Source organism: Chionomys nivalis, chromosome 15, assembly GCF_950005125.1.
Source record: "Chionomys nivalis chromosome 15, mChiNiv1.1, whole genome shotgun sequence".
Classification (NCBI taxonomy): Eukaryota; Metazoa; Chordata; class Mammalia; order Rodentia; family Cricetidae; genus Chionomys; species Chionomys nivalis.
Window position 1 is genome coordinate 40,684,309 of NC_080100.1, and position 16,234 is coordinate 40,700,542.

General features: G+C 39.0%; 1 protein-coding gene across 1 annotated transcript in view; it reads left to right on the forward strand.

The window, feature by feature from the left end:
* Rnf180 (ring finger protein 180) overlaps nucleotides 1–16,234 on the forward strand; it is a 150,310-nt gene that overhangs the window by 30,119 nt on the left and 103,957 nt on the right. Inside the window, exons 3-5 of the mRNA XM_057789736.1 lie at nucleotides 3,449–3,544; nucleotides 5,071–6,024; nucleotides 8,187–8,222. Of these exons, the coding sequence (XP_057645719.1) occupies nucleotides 3,449–3,544; nucleotides 5,071–6,024; nucleotides 8,187–8,222 (1,086 nt within the window). The remainder of the gene's footprint in view (nucleotides 1–3,448; nucleotides 3,545–5,070; nucleotides 6,025–8,186; nucleotides 8,223–16,234) is intronic.

Here is a 16,234-nt window from a genome sequence, read left to right on the forward strand (position 1 = left end):
GCAGAACTTAGGTAGGCAGAGAAAACAGAACTGAATGCTGGGAGGAAGAAGGGCAGAGTTGGAGAAGCTATGGATCCTCCACCTCAGATGGTTGCTGTTTAGAATCTTGCTGGCAAGCCACAGCCACGTGGCGATACACAGAATAATGGAGATGGGTTAAACCAAATGTAAGAGTTAGCCAATAAGAAGTTAGAGCTAATGGCCAAGCAGTGTTTAAATTAAAAAATAAAAAAGAATTATAGGTACGTATGTATCTGAGTGCCAGTGCGTGCATGTGAATGTGTGTGCCCGCTGAGTTAAAAGCTGTCAACTCCCCTGGAACTGGAGTTACAGGCAGTTGTGAGCTGTCCACCATGGATGTTAGGTGACAAACTCAAGCCCTCTGGAAGCACTATACCTACTGGTCACTACTGAGCCATCTCTCCAGTCCAGAGATCTGGTGTCTTAAAGAGGAAACAAAACGTTACCTCTTAACATTATAGAAGCTAGGAAATGCAGTATCCAGGTCCTAAGTATTTTTCTTTCTTCTACTGAAACCTGCTTTAATTATCTGAAATTTCTGTTAAATTTTAATTTTAAAATCTAAAGTCTTCAGAAGGGTAGTTTAGGTTAGGCCCCTAATGGGCACTAGTGAAAAGATCTGTATTGTCTGGCATGTGGTCATCCGTGTATAGACCTGCACCAAAGTGAATACTCTCCTACCCTGCTCCCCAGACCCACTGGCAAATTTGTTTACAGCTTTGGCCTCGAATGTAGTTTTGACACAATCCTTAAGAGAACCTGATTTCTCCAAATATTTTTTTAAAAAACTGAGAAATTTTTGTTCATTATTATGTATTTTCATCTGGAAAATAATATTTCCTTATTCCCCAATATACATGTTAAAAAAAGCAGCTGCCAGGACAGGCTCCAAAGCCACAGAGAAACCCTGCCTCGAAAAACCAAAAATAAATAAATAAATAAATAAATAAATAAATAAAAAATAAAAAAAGCAGCTGCTCTTTGCTATCAGAATTATTTATAGTTAACTCCAAAGTGGGGAGCTTAATTTTATCTAACGAGGAAGATAGAGAACAAGTTATTTTTAAATTTTATCAAGTAATTAATGTAAATTTTATTAAGTCTTCTTAGGAACCAGGCTAATCTTAGACTCAGTACTGCTTCTTTTGCCGCCTGAATTCTGGGATTACAGGCACAAGCCACCACACCCATCTTGCAAATGTTTTGATCACTATTATTTTAGAATAATTTTACCTTTTTTGCTTGTTTTGATCTTGTACTGAAATGAACATATCTGTCAGTCTAACCAATGCATATTTATGTAAACATCCCTATTATAAGATACATGACATTCTGCAACCATTTCTTTAGTTTTTACCAAACAGTATTTATTGTCCATCTTTCTCCCAGATAAAATACATCTACACACTGTCTCACTTGCAGGGGTGCAGATAGAACACATCTACACACTGTCTTGTTTGCAGGGGTGCAGATAGAACACATCTACACAGCGCACTCCCTAAAGTGTGTAACAGCGCACTCCCTGAAGGGTGCAACAGCACAGTCCCTGAAGTGTGTAACAGCGCACTCCCTGAAGTGTGTAACAGCGCACTCCCTGTACTGTGTAACAGTGCACTCCCTGAAGTGTGTAACAGCGCACCCCCTGAAGTGTGTAACAGCGCACCCCCTGAAGTGTGTAACAGCGCACCCCCTGAAGTGTGTAACAGCACACCCCCTGAAGTGTGTAACAGCGCACTCCCTGTACTGTGTAACAGCGCACTCCCTGAAGTGTGTAACAGCGCACTCCCTGAAGTGTGTAACAGCGCACCCCCTGAAGTGTGTAACAGCGCACTCCCTGAAGTGTGTAACAGCGTACCCCCTGAAGTGTGTAACAGCGCACTCCCTGAAGTGTGTAACAGCGCACTCCCTGAAGTGTGTAACAGAGCACCAGAACCACTTGCTCTTCCTATCTGTGAATGCTCCTTGGTCAGGGATTCTACTGATTGTAGTTGGTAGTACATGAACTGCTGTTGTGTACGGCATTAAAAATAGTGAAATATGGTCTAACATGGAGCAATGCCTCATGTCCCTTTTCCTTTCTAATTTACATTGTCAGGTCATTGTTTCATTTGTTTGCCTGAAGGAAATTAAATTGAGCTGTCTTCCTTATAGATCTAACCAGTTTATAAATAAATCACACTGCAGTGTTTTGTCTAAACCTACTAAGATCTAATGGCAGAAGAGAAAAGTAGTTGTAGGGTTGCAGAGCGTTCAGCTTGGGAAATTATACATAAATTGTCGTGGGTGGTCTTGGTTCCGAGTCACACCCTAAGGTAGATGATTTTAATGAAATGTACTTTGAGACAGTCAGCTCCACTGCTTTCACATTCGCTATGATTCAATTAGAAGGTGGGTAGGCACTCCTTGTTTGTTATTGTGTTAACCTGTCCAGAGTGACAGTTGTGTCATTGCACGGGAAATCTAAGAGAGAAAGCACTGTGATTCGCCACCTGTGGAACTATTCAGTGCCAACTCTGACCCTCAGAAGTGGTGTTGGGAGGAAGCCTGTCCTTTCTGTGTTCCTCTCAGCCACCACCTTCCTGGGCTCTCACAGAGTGAGATGTATCCCCAGGAGAGTCCTTGGATCCCTTCCAGTCACCTAGCGGGGATTTATAGGAGAGAAGCTGAAGTTCAGAGACATACATTTACTGGCCTGAGGTTATACCTAATCAAGACACAAGTCTTCACCCTGCTCTGCCACTGTTTCTCTGACAGGATGGGAAGCCATTGTGTCTCAATTATTTATACACTCTACATGGCTGCTTTAGACCTCTGGTTAAATTTTTGTTGATCCTTGTACAGGGGATATGTTTTTGTGGTTACAGCCTGGAGGAGCTTAGTATGGCCTGTCCATGGAGATTCTTCATGTGCTCACAGGTGAGGGTATTCCTTTCCTGCATAAGGAAGGCACCTGTCACAAGGAAGTCTCCTGGCCTCCTTAAAGGGAATCCGGGAATCTTTTCCGGTGATTTGATGGCTTCAGGACAAAAGGCAGGAGGAAAACTACAGACCTCCTGTTTCTTCAGCATGTAGATTCTTCTACATTGTTTTCCTTCCTGTCCACGTTTATGGTCAGATAGAATCCAAATAAAATCAGAGATGGAAGGTTAAGGACAGTTCCTACAAAGAACACTATTTACTCACACATAGAAATAAAGAAGGGGCACCGAATGTGCCACTCACTGACAATGTTTGGGTCACAGGTAGTTACTTCTTGCAAAAGAAGAAACTTGGTCCCTGTTTTTGCTTATGAGAATAAGGGAAAGAAGGCAATACACATACCTGATTTCTGTTTAAAGTGGGGTTGTTATTTTTCATTTTTCTTTAATATGGAAATTGTGATATCACTTCTGCAGTGATGATTGCTAATATCCATTTTCCACAACAGGACAGACATGAGTCGGTTGACACCCCAAGCACTTGTCGTCTGTGGCACATGAACGCAGAGAGCCTTCCAGAGTGGATAAACCGCCTCATACAAAAGGTAACTTTCTTGGTTCCTGGCCAGAGTTCGGAATAGATGGCCTTCAAAATCCTTTTGTGCTCTCTTTTTCTTAGACGTGGTGTTTCAACACACGGATGGTGTTTCTCTCCATTACACTGGCCTCTCTCCTCTTGCTGGAGCATTTCAGCTTTTCTGTAGGACTTTGCACCTGGTATTTCTAGTCTCTGGATGTGCTCACAGATACTAACCTGGTTTGTCCCCCCATTTCCATTGCTCTTTGTTTTCAGTGAGACATTGCCTAGCAACCAGTCAGCTGCCCACCACTGTCCGTCTTCTCACTGCCTTTCTCTCCCCTGTGTTTTATATGCGTATGTTATGCAGGCTCATGCACACTGTGTTACACGTCACTGGTAAATATACATGAGCACATAATGACACACAAATATATAGTCATACACACATCCATCCAAACATACCGACATTTAGCTTGCTTTTTCTCATTAATGTCTTAAACACCACAAAACCAGGAAACTTTATCCTTTACTAGGTGCCTAGAATCTGTCTGTCTGTTGTCTCTGGCGAGTGAGTTATCTTTGTGTATCCATCATTTATGCACACATATAAAATAAGCTGAATACCCGGGGTCCCTTACAGGGTGGATGAAAATGGAAATCTTCCTCCGGAAGTGCTTTTTAATGAAATATTGTCTGAAAAAGAATTCTTCTTGTTAATAGCGTGTTTCGGGTATTTTATTTTACATTGTTAAATACTTGTCTTGGAAATGTATAAATATTCTAACCTTTGGAAAACTTTAATTAAATTTCCCCACTGAGCAGCTTCTGCTTTTGTTTAGAAAGTGGCCCGTGGTGGCTCTCAACTTGAACCCATGCTTACATTAGGATTTCCTGGGAGCTTGCTGGTGTCCTGATCCCAAGTGTCCAGATCTTCACAGAGTAGCTTAGAACCCTCCAGAGGCCCCACTGTCTTCCTTGACAGTTTGAGGAGCTGTTCATTAATGTCTAATCCGAGTATGGAAGTCCACCATCCGAGCTGGGCGATCAGCACCTCCTGGCTGCACACAGAAAGCCAGAAAGCTCTTTCCTCTGTTGGCTGATAAAGTCCGTCCATCCCCCAGCCCCCAAGCCCATGCTTGGCATGCAAGAAGTGAATCAGAACAGACACATTCTGTGAGATTTCACTTGCAAATGAAGCTCTGTGGACTTGATTTGCTTCCTGGTTCCATGGAGTATTTTTCTTTTCATTAGTTCCCACTGTATCTCTATTCAGCCTATTGTTCAGGGACTTTCTTTAGGAATTCTTGGTTGTTCACTCTGCACGATTTGCAACATGCTATCATTCCAGTAGTTTGTAGCTGCTTGCTTATCTCCGTTTACTGGAAAACTTGTTTTCCGTTTGCTGTTCTGTCTACTAATCAGAAAACAGAAAGCTTGCCTTTTCAGTAACAGAAAATGTTCATGTGATTGGCTTTTTTTTTTTTCTTTTAAACTCATTCTCTGGTCACTTGACAATGAGAGCATTATCTTTATTTCCTTTAATACCTGTAGGCCCAGTGGACAGTTGGGAAAGTGAATTGTCCTTTCTGTGGGGCCCGCTTAGGGGGCTTTAATTTTGTCAGCACTCCAAAATGTTCCTGTGGCCAGCTTGCAGCTGTACATGTCTGCAAGAGCCGGACTGATCACCAACCAGCACCGGCGGGCAACCTAATGAGGCCAGCGCTCGAATACTTGTCTCATCCCGGAGTCCAGTCAGGTTGTCATGAGGAGCCTCTGGTGACAGGTTGTGGCTCCAAAATCAGAAACCACAGGCTTTTCAGCATGACCCGAAACAATAACGGCCTCGGAAGACTAACAGAAGCCCTCTGCCTGGAGGTGCGAGCGACATATTTTGAGATGAAGAATGAGAAACTGCTCTTCAAAGCCCCGGACCCAAAATACCAGCCTTTTGTTCTTCAGCGAGCGGCGGGCAGGCGCTCTTCCAGAGCTTCTCATAGAAAGTCACAGAGTTTGGACCTGAACATCAATGAGAAGCTGCCTTTGTTACCCACTTTATATGAAATCCATAGTAAGACTACTACCTATCCCAGGCTAAATGAAACACAGCCCATTGACCTCTTGGCTTTGCCGTGTAGTAGAAGCGACTGTTCCTTTCAAAACCCACCCAGTTTTGATCCTAATCTGCTGCTGCACAGACTTTCCGTGGCTCCGCATGAGACCCAGGCACAAAGAGGAAGAGAATTTCAGTGTGGCCTAGAAGCTTCTTCCCTATACTCTGATCACGCTAATGCTAACAGCCTGACATTCCTGATGGATCTGCCCTCATCGGGGAGGGGCATGCTGGATGCCTCAGACCAAGAAGAACACCTCTCCCCTCTGGACTTTGTGCGCTCTACCAGTTTCCCCTTGGGCACCATTAACCACAGGCTGAATAGCAGAGAGAGGAGCAGGTTGAGGACTCTAAGAAGACAACGGAGGAGGCACGAAAGATGGCTGCAGAAGCAGGTCAGTGCTTGAAACTCAGAGTGGAGCAAAAGTAAAGACAGCATTGTAAGTCCTGGGGCGTGCAGAACAGAGGTAAATTCGAATAGTTGTATTCTAAATTCTCAGCTTTAAGTTCTGAGATGGCATGTGCACTTAGGAATTATGTAGCCCTCCTGTCTGTGGCACTGTGAAGCACTGCTCCTATGCTTCATATATGTTCAGAGAAAGCCCCTTTTGCAATTTTCCCTAATTCTGCTAGTACATTAGAGGACCACTCACCTTATGATAATGATATTGGATGACTTGTCGTAGTACTTTAAATCCATCCTATGTTTAGATTGGTTTTGCTATGGTTTTATTTCACGCTGACTTACCAAAAAAAAAAAAAAAAAAAAAAAAGTCTTTCCAAGTCTAATCTGGTAATAGTTCATTCACTTTTTGTCACATTTATTCTGATTTAATATTCAAGAAACTATATTCACATGCTTGTGTGGCCCAAACATGAATATGTCCTGAATGTCGAAACACACCTGAGGGGAATTTACTCAGGCTGACATTCTGTAGCAGAGCTTGATTCCCTAGTCTTTGAACTACTTGTGTGCCCCCTCCAGTGTTTTCATGGTTGTGTGGATGAAAGGAGACAATAAGATTTGTTAACTGAGGATGCCAAAAAAGTCAGTGGAGAACAAGCTATGAGTCTGAACGTTTGGGAGCCAGTGTATTTCCATGTAAAACAATTTTTTGACAATCACATTGATTGCTTGCTTATTAGTAATGGACGTTAGTTCTTATTAGAGTATACTATATTAACAATATTATAAGCATTAATACAAAGCTGAACCTGTTTTGTATTTTTGTCAGGTGAACTCATTATAACTTATGATCTTATCCATAGACTCAATAAAGTAAAATTACTTCAGTGAGTACTTCAGCTGGATTATCAGGATTTTCTTCTTTTGTTACAGAATATAATTACAGGAATTATCTGTTGCAATTTTGACTTATTGCTAGTAATCACATTCTAGTTAGGATATTTGTAGACAATAGTACAATGTAAGAGCAAAGTATATGCTATATAAATGGTAATTTATTTTGCATTGTCACTTATGGCAAAATTCTGTGAAGCTATGATAATATTGGTGGAGAAGTTCATTTATACCTAAGTCAGTTGAAGTTGTAGTGTTGACTGTAGGTATGCAGGCGTTCTCCCAGCTCACTCCCCAGTCTGTGAACACAGTGTCTTGCCATGCAGGTAATACGGGCGTTCTCCCAGCTCACTCCCCGAGTCTGTGAACACAATGTCTTGCCATCTATTCTTTGTCATCTTCAGTTATTGTCACCAGTGTTTTAGTTTTTTTTTTTTTTAAATTGTGAAGATCTTATTAATGATATTTGTTAGAGTTTCAAATAATTGGTTAGGGTACTACATTTCTGCCACATGACATTTTAAATGAAGTTTTGTTTAAGCTAGAGATACTTTCACAGTTTATATCTTAGAAATAATATTAATATTTTATTAAAATGCTTAAAATTTGAAGATACAAGATTGCTATCAGAAGAGAAGTTACAGCCAGTTGAATAGAATTACTGCTCTACTCAGCAATGATTGATTGAGTGTCTTCTTTGGGGAAGACACGGCACTGTTCTGTATTCAACCATCAAACCTCTTTCCAATCAAACATAATTCCTTTTTTTTTTAATTGTCACATGTTAAAATATATCTACTTCTGGCATATACTCTTTTATTAAATACATGTATGGTTCATCTCTTGACCAGACAGGGGATACAGAGGAATCCCTTGCCCTACATGCCTCTAAGTCATGCTTTGTCCATCCTTAACCAACCCCTGAGGATCACTAATCTGTTCTTCATTCCTTTATTTAGTTATTTATTTACTTACAATGTTTAAAATAATGATTTAGAAATAGAAACATAAAACGTGTACTCTAGAGACTGATATTGTTTACTAAGCAAACTTGATTATATTTATCTATTTACTGCATGAATCTATAAATATATTATGTTCTTTTTACTGCTTAATAGTATTCCATCCTGTAGACAAATCATGATTTCTCCAGCATAAAAAGATGAGTAGATTGTCTTCGTTGTTAGCAGTTATGAATCAAACTGTGATAATTATGTACATAATTTTGAGTAAATCTGATATTTTTTATTTTTCTAGGGTAAATACTCAGGAGTGGGATTGCTGGATCATATGGTAAGTATGTATTTAGTTACTGTGAAATTGTGTCCAGAGTGGCTGTCCACTGTGCACTCCACACAGCAAATGATGAAATCTCTCACTCAGTGCATTCCTGAAGGCCAACAGCAACCGTTCTTTAATTCTTTCTGTTTCAGCCATTTGAATATATGCTTGCTAGTGTCAGACTTTAATTTGAAAGCTCATACCCCTAATTTCATGTGCTTAGTTTTTACTTATAAACAATGTTAGAAATTACTAATTAGAAATTACTAATAGTATGACTGTAGTCCTAAAATTCTTACTTTGAAGATATAAGATTGCTCTCAAAGAGAAACCACAGCCATTTTTTTAGTAATTCTATTAAAAAGAAAAACAAGCTTGAGTGTCATCTTCTTCAAGTGTGTTCACATTTTTTGTGCACTCCTCACTACGCTTGAGAACAGTTTTACAGGAATTTAAAAGAAAAACACTTGCAGATGGGTAAATTGCAAATTTCAGCCCTGTCAAGATGAGAAAATTGAAAAAGAGAAGGGAAAGCCGGAAGTGTTAGAAAAGCCATCCTTAGAAAAGAGGTAGATGGTGAAAGGAATTTAAGTTTTCCCTTTTTTTTCTGAGTAATTCAGAAAATCTGGCAAGTCTTTTGAAAGCTGTGTGTCTCTGGCTCTAGAACAGACTGTGCTGGGGTAGAGATGGAAAGTATCTCATTAAAGGAATAATTATTCCACCCATCATTTTAGCAGGGTTTAAGGTGAATCTACCTTCCTAGGGACAGATCCTCTTGCCTGTGGGTGGTCCCTGGCCATGAAATTGATCCGGCCACGCCAGAAAAATCTGTTCTCTTAAGTAGAAAGAATTTGGTCTTTTAATCCTGTTGCCCCTTCAAAGAGGCCACCCTAAAATCATTAAGGAACAGGATTGTGGATCAGAGCTCCCAGACACTCCAGGCATCTCTAGTCTCTGGTGGAGATGGGGCTGCCAAGAAGACAAAGGACATTTCTGGCTTTATATATGTTTTGATTTGGTTATTTCTTTCCCATTCAGTTTTAAGAATTCTTCACATATTTGAGTACAGATCCTACATTGGATGTATAATTTACTGCATATTTTATCCTGCCTCCCCTGTTTGTTCTTTTATTCCTGTTACAATATTTTCCTGGAAAGCAAACTCAATGTTTTGAAATTCAAGTTCTCAAATACAGTTTTTTTTAATTGTTCTGGTTTTGGGTATAAGAGCATATCTAAAAACTCTAGATGACTTTAGGTTATAAAGATTTTTTTCCCAATGTTTTTTTCCTGAAAGTCTTATGCTCATATAGAGAATTTTGATTTATGTTAAACTGACATTTAAAAAAATCAAATATGAGGTTTAAGTCAAAGTGTTGTTTTTAATGGTGGTATGCAATTGTTTCTGCATCATTTGTTGAAAGCACCATCCTTTCTCCGTGGAAATATTTTTGTGGTTTATTGAAAATCAGTTGGACATGCATATGACTTCCTGTTTGTTGATTTCCTCTTAATCTCTGTCCTGTGAAAGTAGACCCTTTTCTATTAGAACTCCAAAGTAGACCATAAAGCAAGATTCTGTGATTCTACCAACTTTGTTGTTCCTTTTGAAAATTTGGTTCCTGTGGTTTCACACAGGAAATTCAGGATGAAACTTTACAAAAAATTCTGTTGGGACTTGAGACTTGTGCACATCTAGAGGTCAGTGTGCAGAGCTGTGCAGTGTTTGCTGCGATTCTCCTCGTCTGTGAACATAATAAACCTTCCCTCCCATACACAAATGTTTAAGTTTTCATTAGTGTTTACAGATTTTAGCACTCAGCACATATAAATGGTTAGTTTGTTTTGTTCCTGGGCCCTCTGTCTTTTAAGCAAAAGTTATTTTGTATTTTTATTTAAATTTACATTTTTAATGTTTAATACTATTTTGGTTTTGACTTTGTGTCTTAGGATTCAGTGAGTACAGGTAAAATTGATACCTCTTGTCAAATTTATCCTTAAATAATTCATGTCTTAATTCTACCTATAGAGATTAGGGATTTTTTAAATGTCACTTTCTGGTTATTACAATGTGTAGAAACACAATGCTCTGTGTTGATCTGGTGTGCTGTGCCCTTTCAGCTGCCACCTGTTAAGAATGCTAGTCCACTCTTCTGTGCTTCTGGTAGATGCCCAAACTGGTAATTTCTACTTAGATGAGTATTTGTAACTTGTTCAGTATTCTATTGTTGTGAAGAGACACCGTGACTACGGCAACAAGAATATAGGCAGACATGGTACTGAGGAGGAAGATCAGCATTCTACATTCAGATTAACAGGCAGCCGGAGGAGAGAGACACTGGGCCTGATTTGAACATTTGAAACCTCAAGGTCCACCCCCAGTGACACACTTCCTCTAACAAGGCCATACCTCCTAATTCCTCTCAAGTTCAAATATATGAGCCTGTGGGGGCTATTCTTATTGAAACCACACACTTGGTCTGTAGATAAAAACAGCCCCACTTCTCCCTTCTATCCTGGTGACTCTCTCTCTTCCCCATTCCCTTGGTGGAACCCCAGGTTAATGCTGACTAGAAGAAAGAGAGAGACACCCTTGTATGTTTCTTGATGTTAGCTGGAAAACACTTGGTCGTTTTTCTTTAAATGTGAGGTCTTATATGTCTAGATATTTTTGTGTGCGTTCTCTCTGAGGCTCCTACAGGGTGGAGAAAGTGTCACTGTAAATAGATGTAGACTTTCATCAGAAATTCTCTGTGTTAATTTCATGACCGGATATCTTCAGTGTTGGTATTAATTATCACTTATGGAGCAGGTCCCACATCCCCACAGCCATCTTTACTTTTGGTATTATGCTGTATCTTTCTCTACATTGTTAGAACGATTTGTTAATAGTGTTTTGAGGAAATTTTGTCTCTGCTCATAAAAGTTAAAAGTCTGAAGTTGTCTGTGCTGTGCTTTACTTTGGTTACTGTCTGGTTTATTTTTGAGATAATGATGCTATTTTGAAATGAGTTAGTTTTCTACTTTTCTATATTCTGAAAAATACTGTAGAGGATTTATTCTTACTCAAATATTTATAATAAAACCATCTGTGTTCTAAATATTGCTTTGATAGAAGGATTTTTAACCATGGTCCAGGTTGTCTAGTTGGGGCCAAGTTCAGTAGTTTGTTTTCAAGGAGATAAGATGCCAAAATTAAATGGTAGCATCAGTCAGTGCTGTCTTTGTCTGTTGGGTATCCAGTTTTCCACCTGGATCTGACACCGTGTGTTTTTCTCTTCTCTCTCTCTACCTTTCTTTCTCTTCCAATAAATATTTATTAATTTTATTCTTCTTAAAAAGCAGCTCTTTGCTCTTAAATGTTTTTATTTTTTCAAAACTTTCTGTTGTTTATTGTTTATTTTTTAAAATTTTGTTCATTTTTTTCTAAATTTCTAAACAATGGTAAGTTATTGGTTTGATACCTTTCTTTTTTCAACTACTGAGCATCTAATGTCGTTTCCCTGTAGTTACTACATTAATTGTATATTATATATTTTTTTATGTTATATCACTTTTACTTCTAATTTTGAATACTATTTAGTTTTTTTATTCAAACTATTTTCTAATATCATTTGATTTCCTTGCCCCACGTAGTTTGCTGATTGGGAAGTAAAACTACAAAGTTAAAAAAATCAGCATTTTTATCTTCAATTGATAACCACTTGCAAATGAAAATTTCTTTTCCTCCAAGGAAGTCTCACTAGGAAAAGAAACTCCTCTTAAGAGCAGGCCATATGCCCTGAAGTAGAAGACCACCAGACAAAAAACTCAGTAGCATCTTAGGCTGTTCTTTATCTCATAATGTCTTATAAGAGTTTTTTGTTTGTTTGCTTGTGTTTGTTTTCCCCCATTTATTTATTTATTTCTTTGTTTTCCTCAACAGGTCCTTTCCATATGTGTTATGGCTTCTAGTTTAGTTTTATATGGGATTCCCAAGTGTGAGAACCAGTAGGTCCCTGTGTCTCTGTCTGTATCTTACAGCTTTTTGGGGGCCCTTGTCCTTCTGTTTGTTTGTTTGTATTTTGTACTATTCTGATTTCTTTGTTTTTAAATCTTGTTGTATTTTGTTTTATTATTTATTATCCCTTATACGCCTGTTTACTTTCTAAGGAGAGACAGAAGAGATGGATCTGAATGAGAATGGAGCTGGGGGCAAGGAATAGGAGGGGAAACCATAATCAGGATATATTGTGTGAAAAAAAATCTATTTGCAATAAAAGAAAAAATCAGCATTTTGAAGAAATTTACGAAAAGTCAACCAGAGTTACCATGTTTGAACTACATAATATTGCTATGCCATTCTATGTGAGCTGAAAAGGTTGTGTTCCACTATGCTCTTCTGGACCTATTTCAAAGTAATCAAGAAAATCTTTCTTTAGAAGCCACAGGAAACTATGTACAAACAGTTTGTCTTATGTCTTATGGATGTATTGTGCATGAAACTCTAAAATAACTTTGTATGCGTGTATATAATGATCATAATACACCACTTAGTTACTGCGGTAATTCTCATATGTCTTTCTTACCAATCTAAATGAGTTCAGGTTAATCGTTGTTTTATAAAGGATGTGATTAACGCACAGGAGAAAATAGAGTTAATAAATCATATTAAAGACCCACTTGCTCAGTCTTATGTAGAACACACCATATGTACGTATCACAAAGGCCCTGCTTTGTTTTTGTGTATTTGCTCATAGACATCATTTTGAGATTTTTGGATTCCTAAGTCAATTTAATCTTTTATTATTAAATTTATCATCTTCAAATCAGATATATATTTGGTTGAGCTTTACAATTTTTATAATAGTCTATTAATGAGGAATTATGCTCTATTCATTTTTTTTGCAGTGAAAAGGTGTCAGGTTTAATTTGATGACACAGATCATTGATGGTGTTATTAATACAGAAGCATATTAATGAAGTCTTTAAGGAAAAAGTAAAACTAATAAAGTTAATAAGCATCATGACCACCAATCGTGTTTTGGGGCAGACCAATATTTATTTTTGTCAAATTAAGTCTTCTTTGTGTCATAATGCTTTTTCGGTACAAGCTTGCCGCTCTCTTCATTTGTGAATGTAAAAGCATTTAGATTCTCAATAGGTTGGTATTTCTTTAAGTTTTATTTCTTTATCTATTCCTATTTCAAAATTGTCTTTGTTTTGTAGAGGTTGCATAGAGTTGATGCCTTTACTTTAAAAAATTGCACAGATCTAAAATTTCTAATGCTTTGCAAATACATAGTATATGACACATGCTCAGGAATTTTTAAAATACTGATTAATTTTTTATTCTGTGTAAAAAGTTTGAAGATAATACAAAAAGTTACTTTATTTTTATACACAATTGCATATACTGTCCATATTATATACTAGTCATAATTAATTGCAATCATACTTCATTTAGACTTGCTTAGTTTCTTCTTACTTTTTTTTAATCTCAGCCCTCATCCAGGACATCGCATTTAGTCATGTCTCATTACATGCTTTTGGATGCAATGGCTTCTGTATCTTCTTTTTTTAATGACCTAGAAAAGTTCTCTCTATCCCTTACCTGGGATTGGTTTAATATTTTCTCCAGGACTAAACTAGTGTAATGGTTATATCTTAGGTTCTGCATACCAACTCACATTCATTAATTTACCAAAATGATTTAAAGACTTGACATATCACAGCTATGTTTTATTACAACAAAAACATATACAAAGAAAGGGTGTAGCTTCCAGCAATCCCAGGAGACCCAACCTCAGAACAAACTCCCTGATCCTCTGACTCTTAGATTCTTTCTGCCTCCTCTTCCACAGTGATCCCTGAGCCTTAGGTCAATATTGTAGTTGGGTTTGTTGGGACTGGGCTCCACATTTTGATTGGTTGTAGTTTTCTGTCTATTATACAGAGAAGAAAAACAAAAGCAAAAACAGAAAAGGAGAAGAAAGGAAACAAGTAGTTGGGCAGAAGTCTTCAGAGTGCCAGGCACAGCTCTCAAAAACCTGTGCTCACTGAGAGTCTTAGGACGTGCTTCCTTCCCCAGGGAAAGCTATGACAAGTCTGTAATGCTGTGTGTGCTCCAGGTCAGATCATAGCCTCAGCTCCTGAGGTCTTCATAGGAGAGTAGACATGTAGACACCTTCCATTTAGCTCATATGAAAGTTTCAGACTCCCAAGTGGTAGCAAGTGTTCAGCATAAATCACAGTTAAGGAACATTAAAACTACTCTTACCAGCCAGCATGTTGGGAGCCCCCGCCCCAAATTTAACCTTCAAGCTCTTACATACCAAAAAAGGCTAACCTTTTAAGGCCTGTGATGTTAATTGCTACTTTCCTTAAACAAATATGTACTCTCATGATGCATCCCTCTTGATGTTGACTCAAAAGTGCTTTCCAGCAGAGAGGAGAAAGTGCTCGCTACCAGATGCTTACATCCACTTCCCATTGCTGCTCTCAGCAATCCCCACAAATGTGGCAGCCCAAGACAACATGATTCTGTCATCTGGTGGTGTGCAAGCTCGCTGACTGAAATGGGCCTTTAGTTGCTGAAGTCAAGGTATTGGTGGGGTTCTGAGGTACAGCCTCTTCCTTGCTTGTCAGAGCGACTACGTTTTTATTCATTGGCTTGTGTTCCATCTAGAAACAGTGGTGCTGTGATCTTTAGTTGTTTATGTGCAGCTTTTTGCAGACTGTTTTTAGAAATTAAAAACAGTTAAATATATGTCTATGTGTGTGCACCTGTCTGTAACATGTGTGAGGGTATTCACAGAGACCAGAGGAGGGTGTACATCCCCTGGAGCCAGAGTTATATGCCGATATGAGCTGGCTGACTTGGGTGCTGGTAACCAAACTCTGGTCCTCTGGAAGAACAGTCTCCCTCTTTACTGCTGAACCGTCTGTCCAGCCCACTTTCTGACACTTTAATAGCCCTGGCTTTATGGTGGGAACATTCAGATCATCCAGAGTGACTCTCCCCATTTCGAGGTCCTTAACTCACTACAAAAAACACATATTCCTAAATAATAATAATATTAATATTTATAAACACAATTTCCATTTATAAGGAACTACCCTTCACCTTGCTTTATGGCGGATACCTTCCTGAGGGATTTTAGTGCATTTAATCCTGGCACCATTTTATGAGCTAATTTCTGTTACCGTGTTCTTTAGCTAGAAAAACTGAGGTTTAAAGAACTTAGATGAACTCTACAAGCCCATTCCCCAACTAAAAGTGGTGATCTCACCCAGTGGGTAAAGACAGTGCCCACTAAGCCTGTTGACTGAGTTCTGCCCCGCAGACACAATGGGGAGAAGGCGTGAACTGACTCCAGCGGCTGTCCTCTGACCTCCACACATGTGCCATAGCATGAGCAGACACAGCTAAACAAATAAAATTTAAAAACTTTCCTTGTGCTTTTCACCACCCATTTCATCTTTTTCTCCTTCCCCTCCTCTCCCCCCTGGGCTAGCCTGAGCTATGTAAACTAGACCACCATTGTACTCACAGAGATCCACCTGCCTTTGTTGGGATTAATGGTATGCGCACCACGCCTGGCCTGAAGAAAGAATTTTATCATTCTCCACCTCTATTCTTCACTCATCTCTCCCGTCCTTTAAATAACAGTGCTTATGGTTAGCTCTGCTGGAAACGGTTCTCAGTATGGAGGCTGCAGTGATAATTACAATACCATCCTCCCCCTGGAGACCTCTCAGGCAATGGGGAGATATACAGACCATTATGACTGATATTTTGCTTATATAGCTTTGCCCAAGACCTTAGGACATAGCTGAAACTCCCAAGAACATGTATCAATGAAATACCAGGGCTGTCTGGGAGAAACGGGGTGTGGGGAAATGTGCAAACGTAAGAAAGTTAATTACAGAGAAAAGGGAGAAGCTGATCGGCTGATGGATTGTGATTCATTTGGGAGAAGCATGCTTGGTCTGTGTGTGCCACGTAGCTGCTGGACTGCTCTCACAGGCACTGTGCCCAGCTT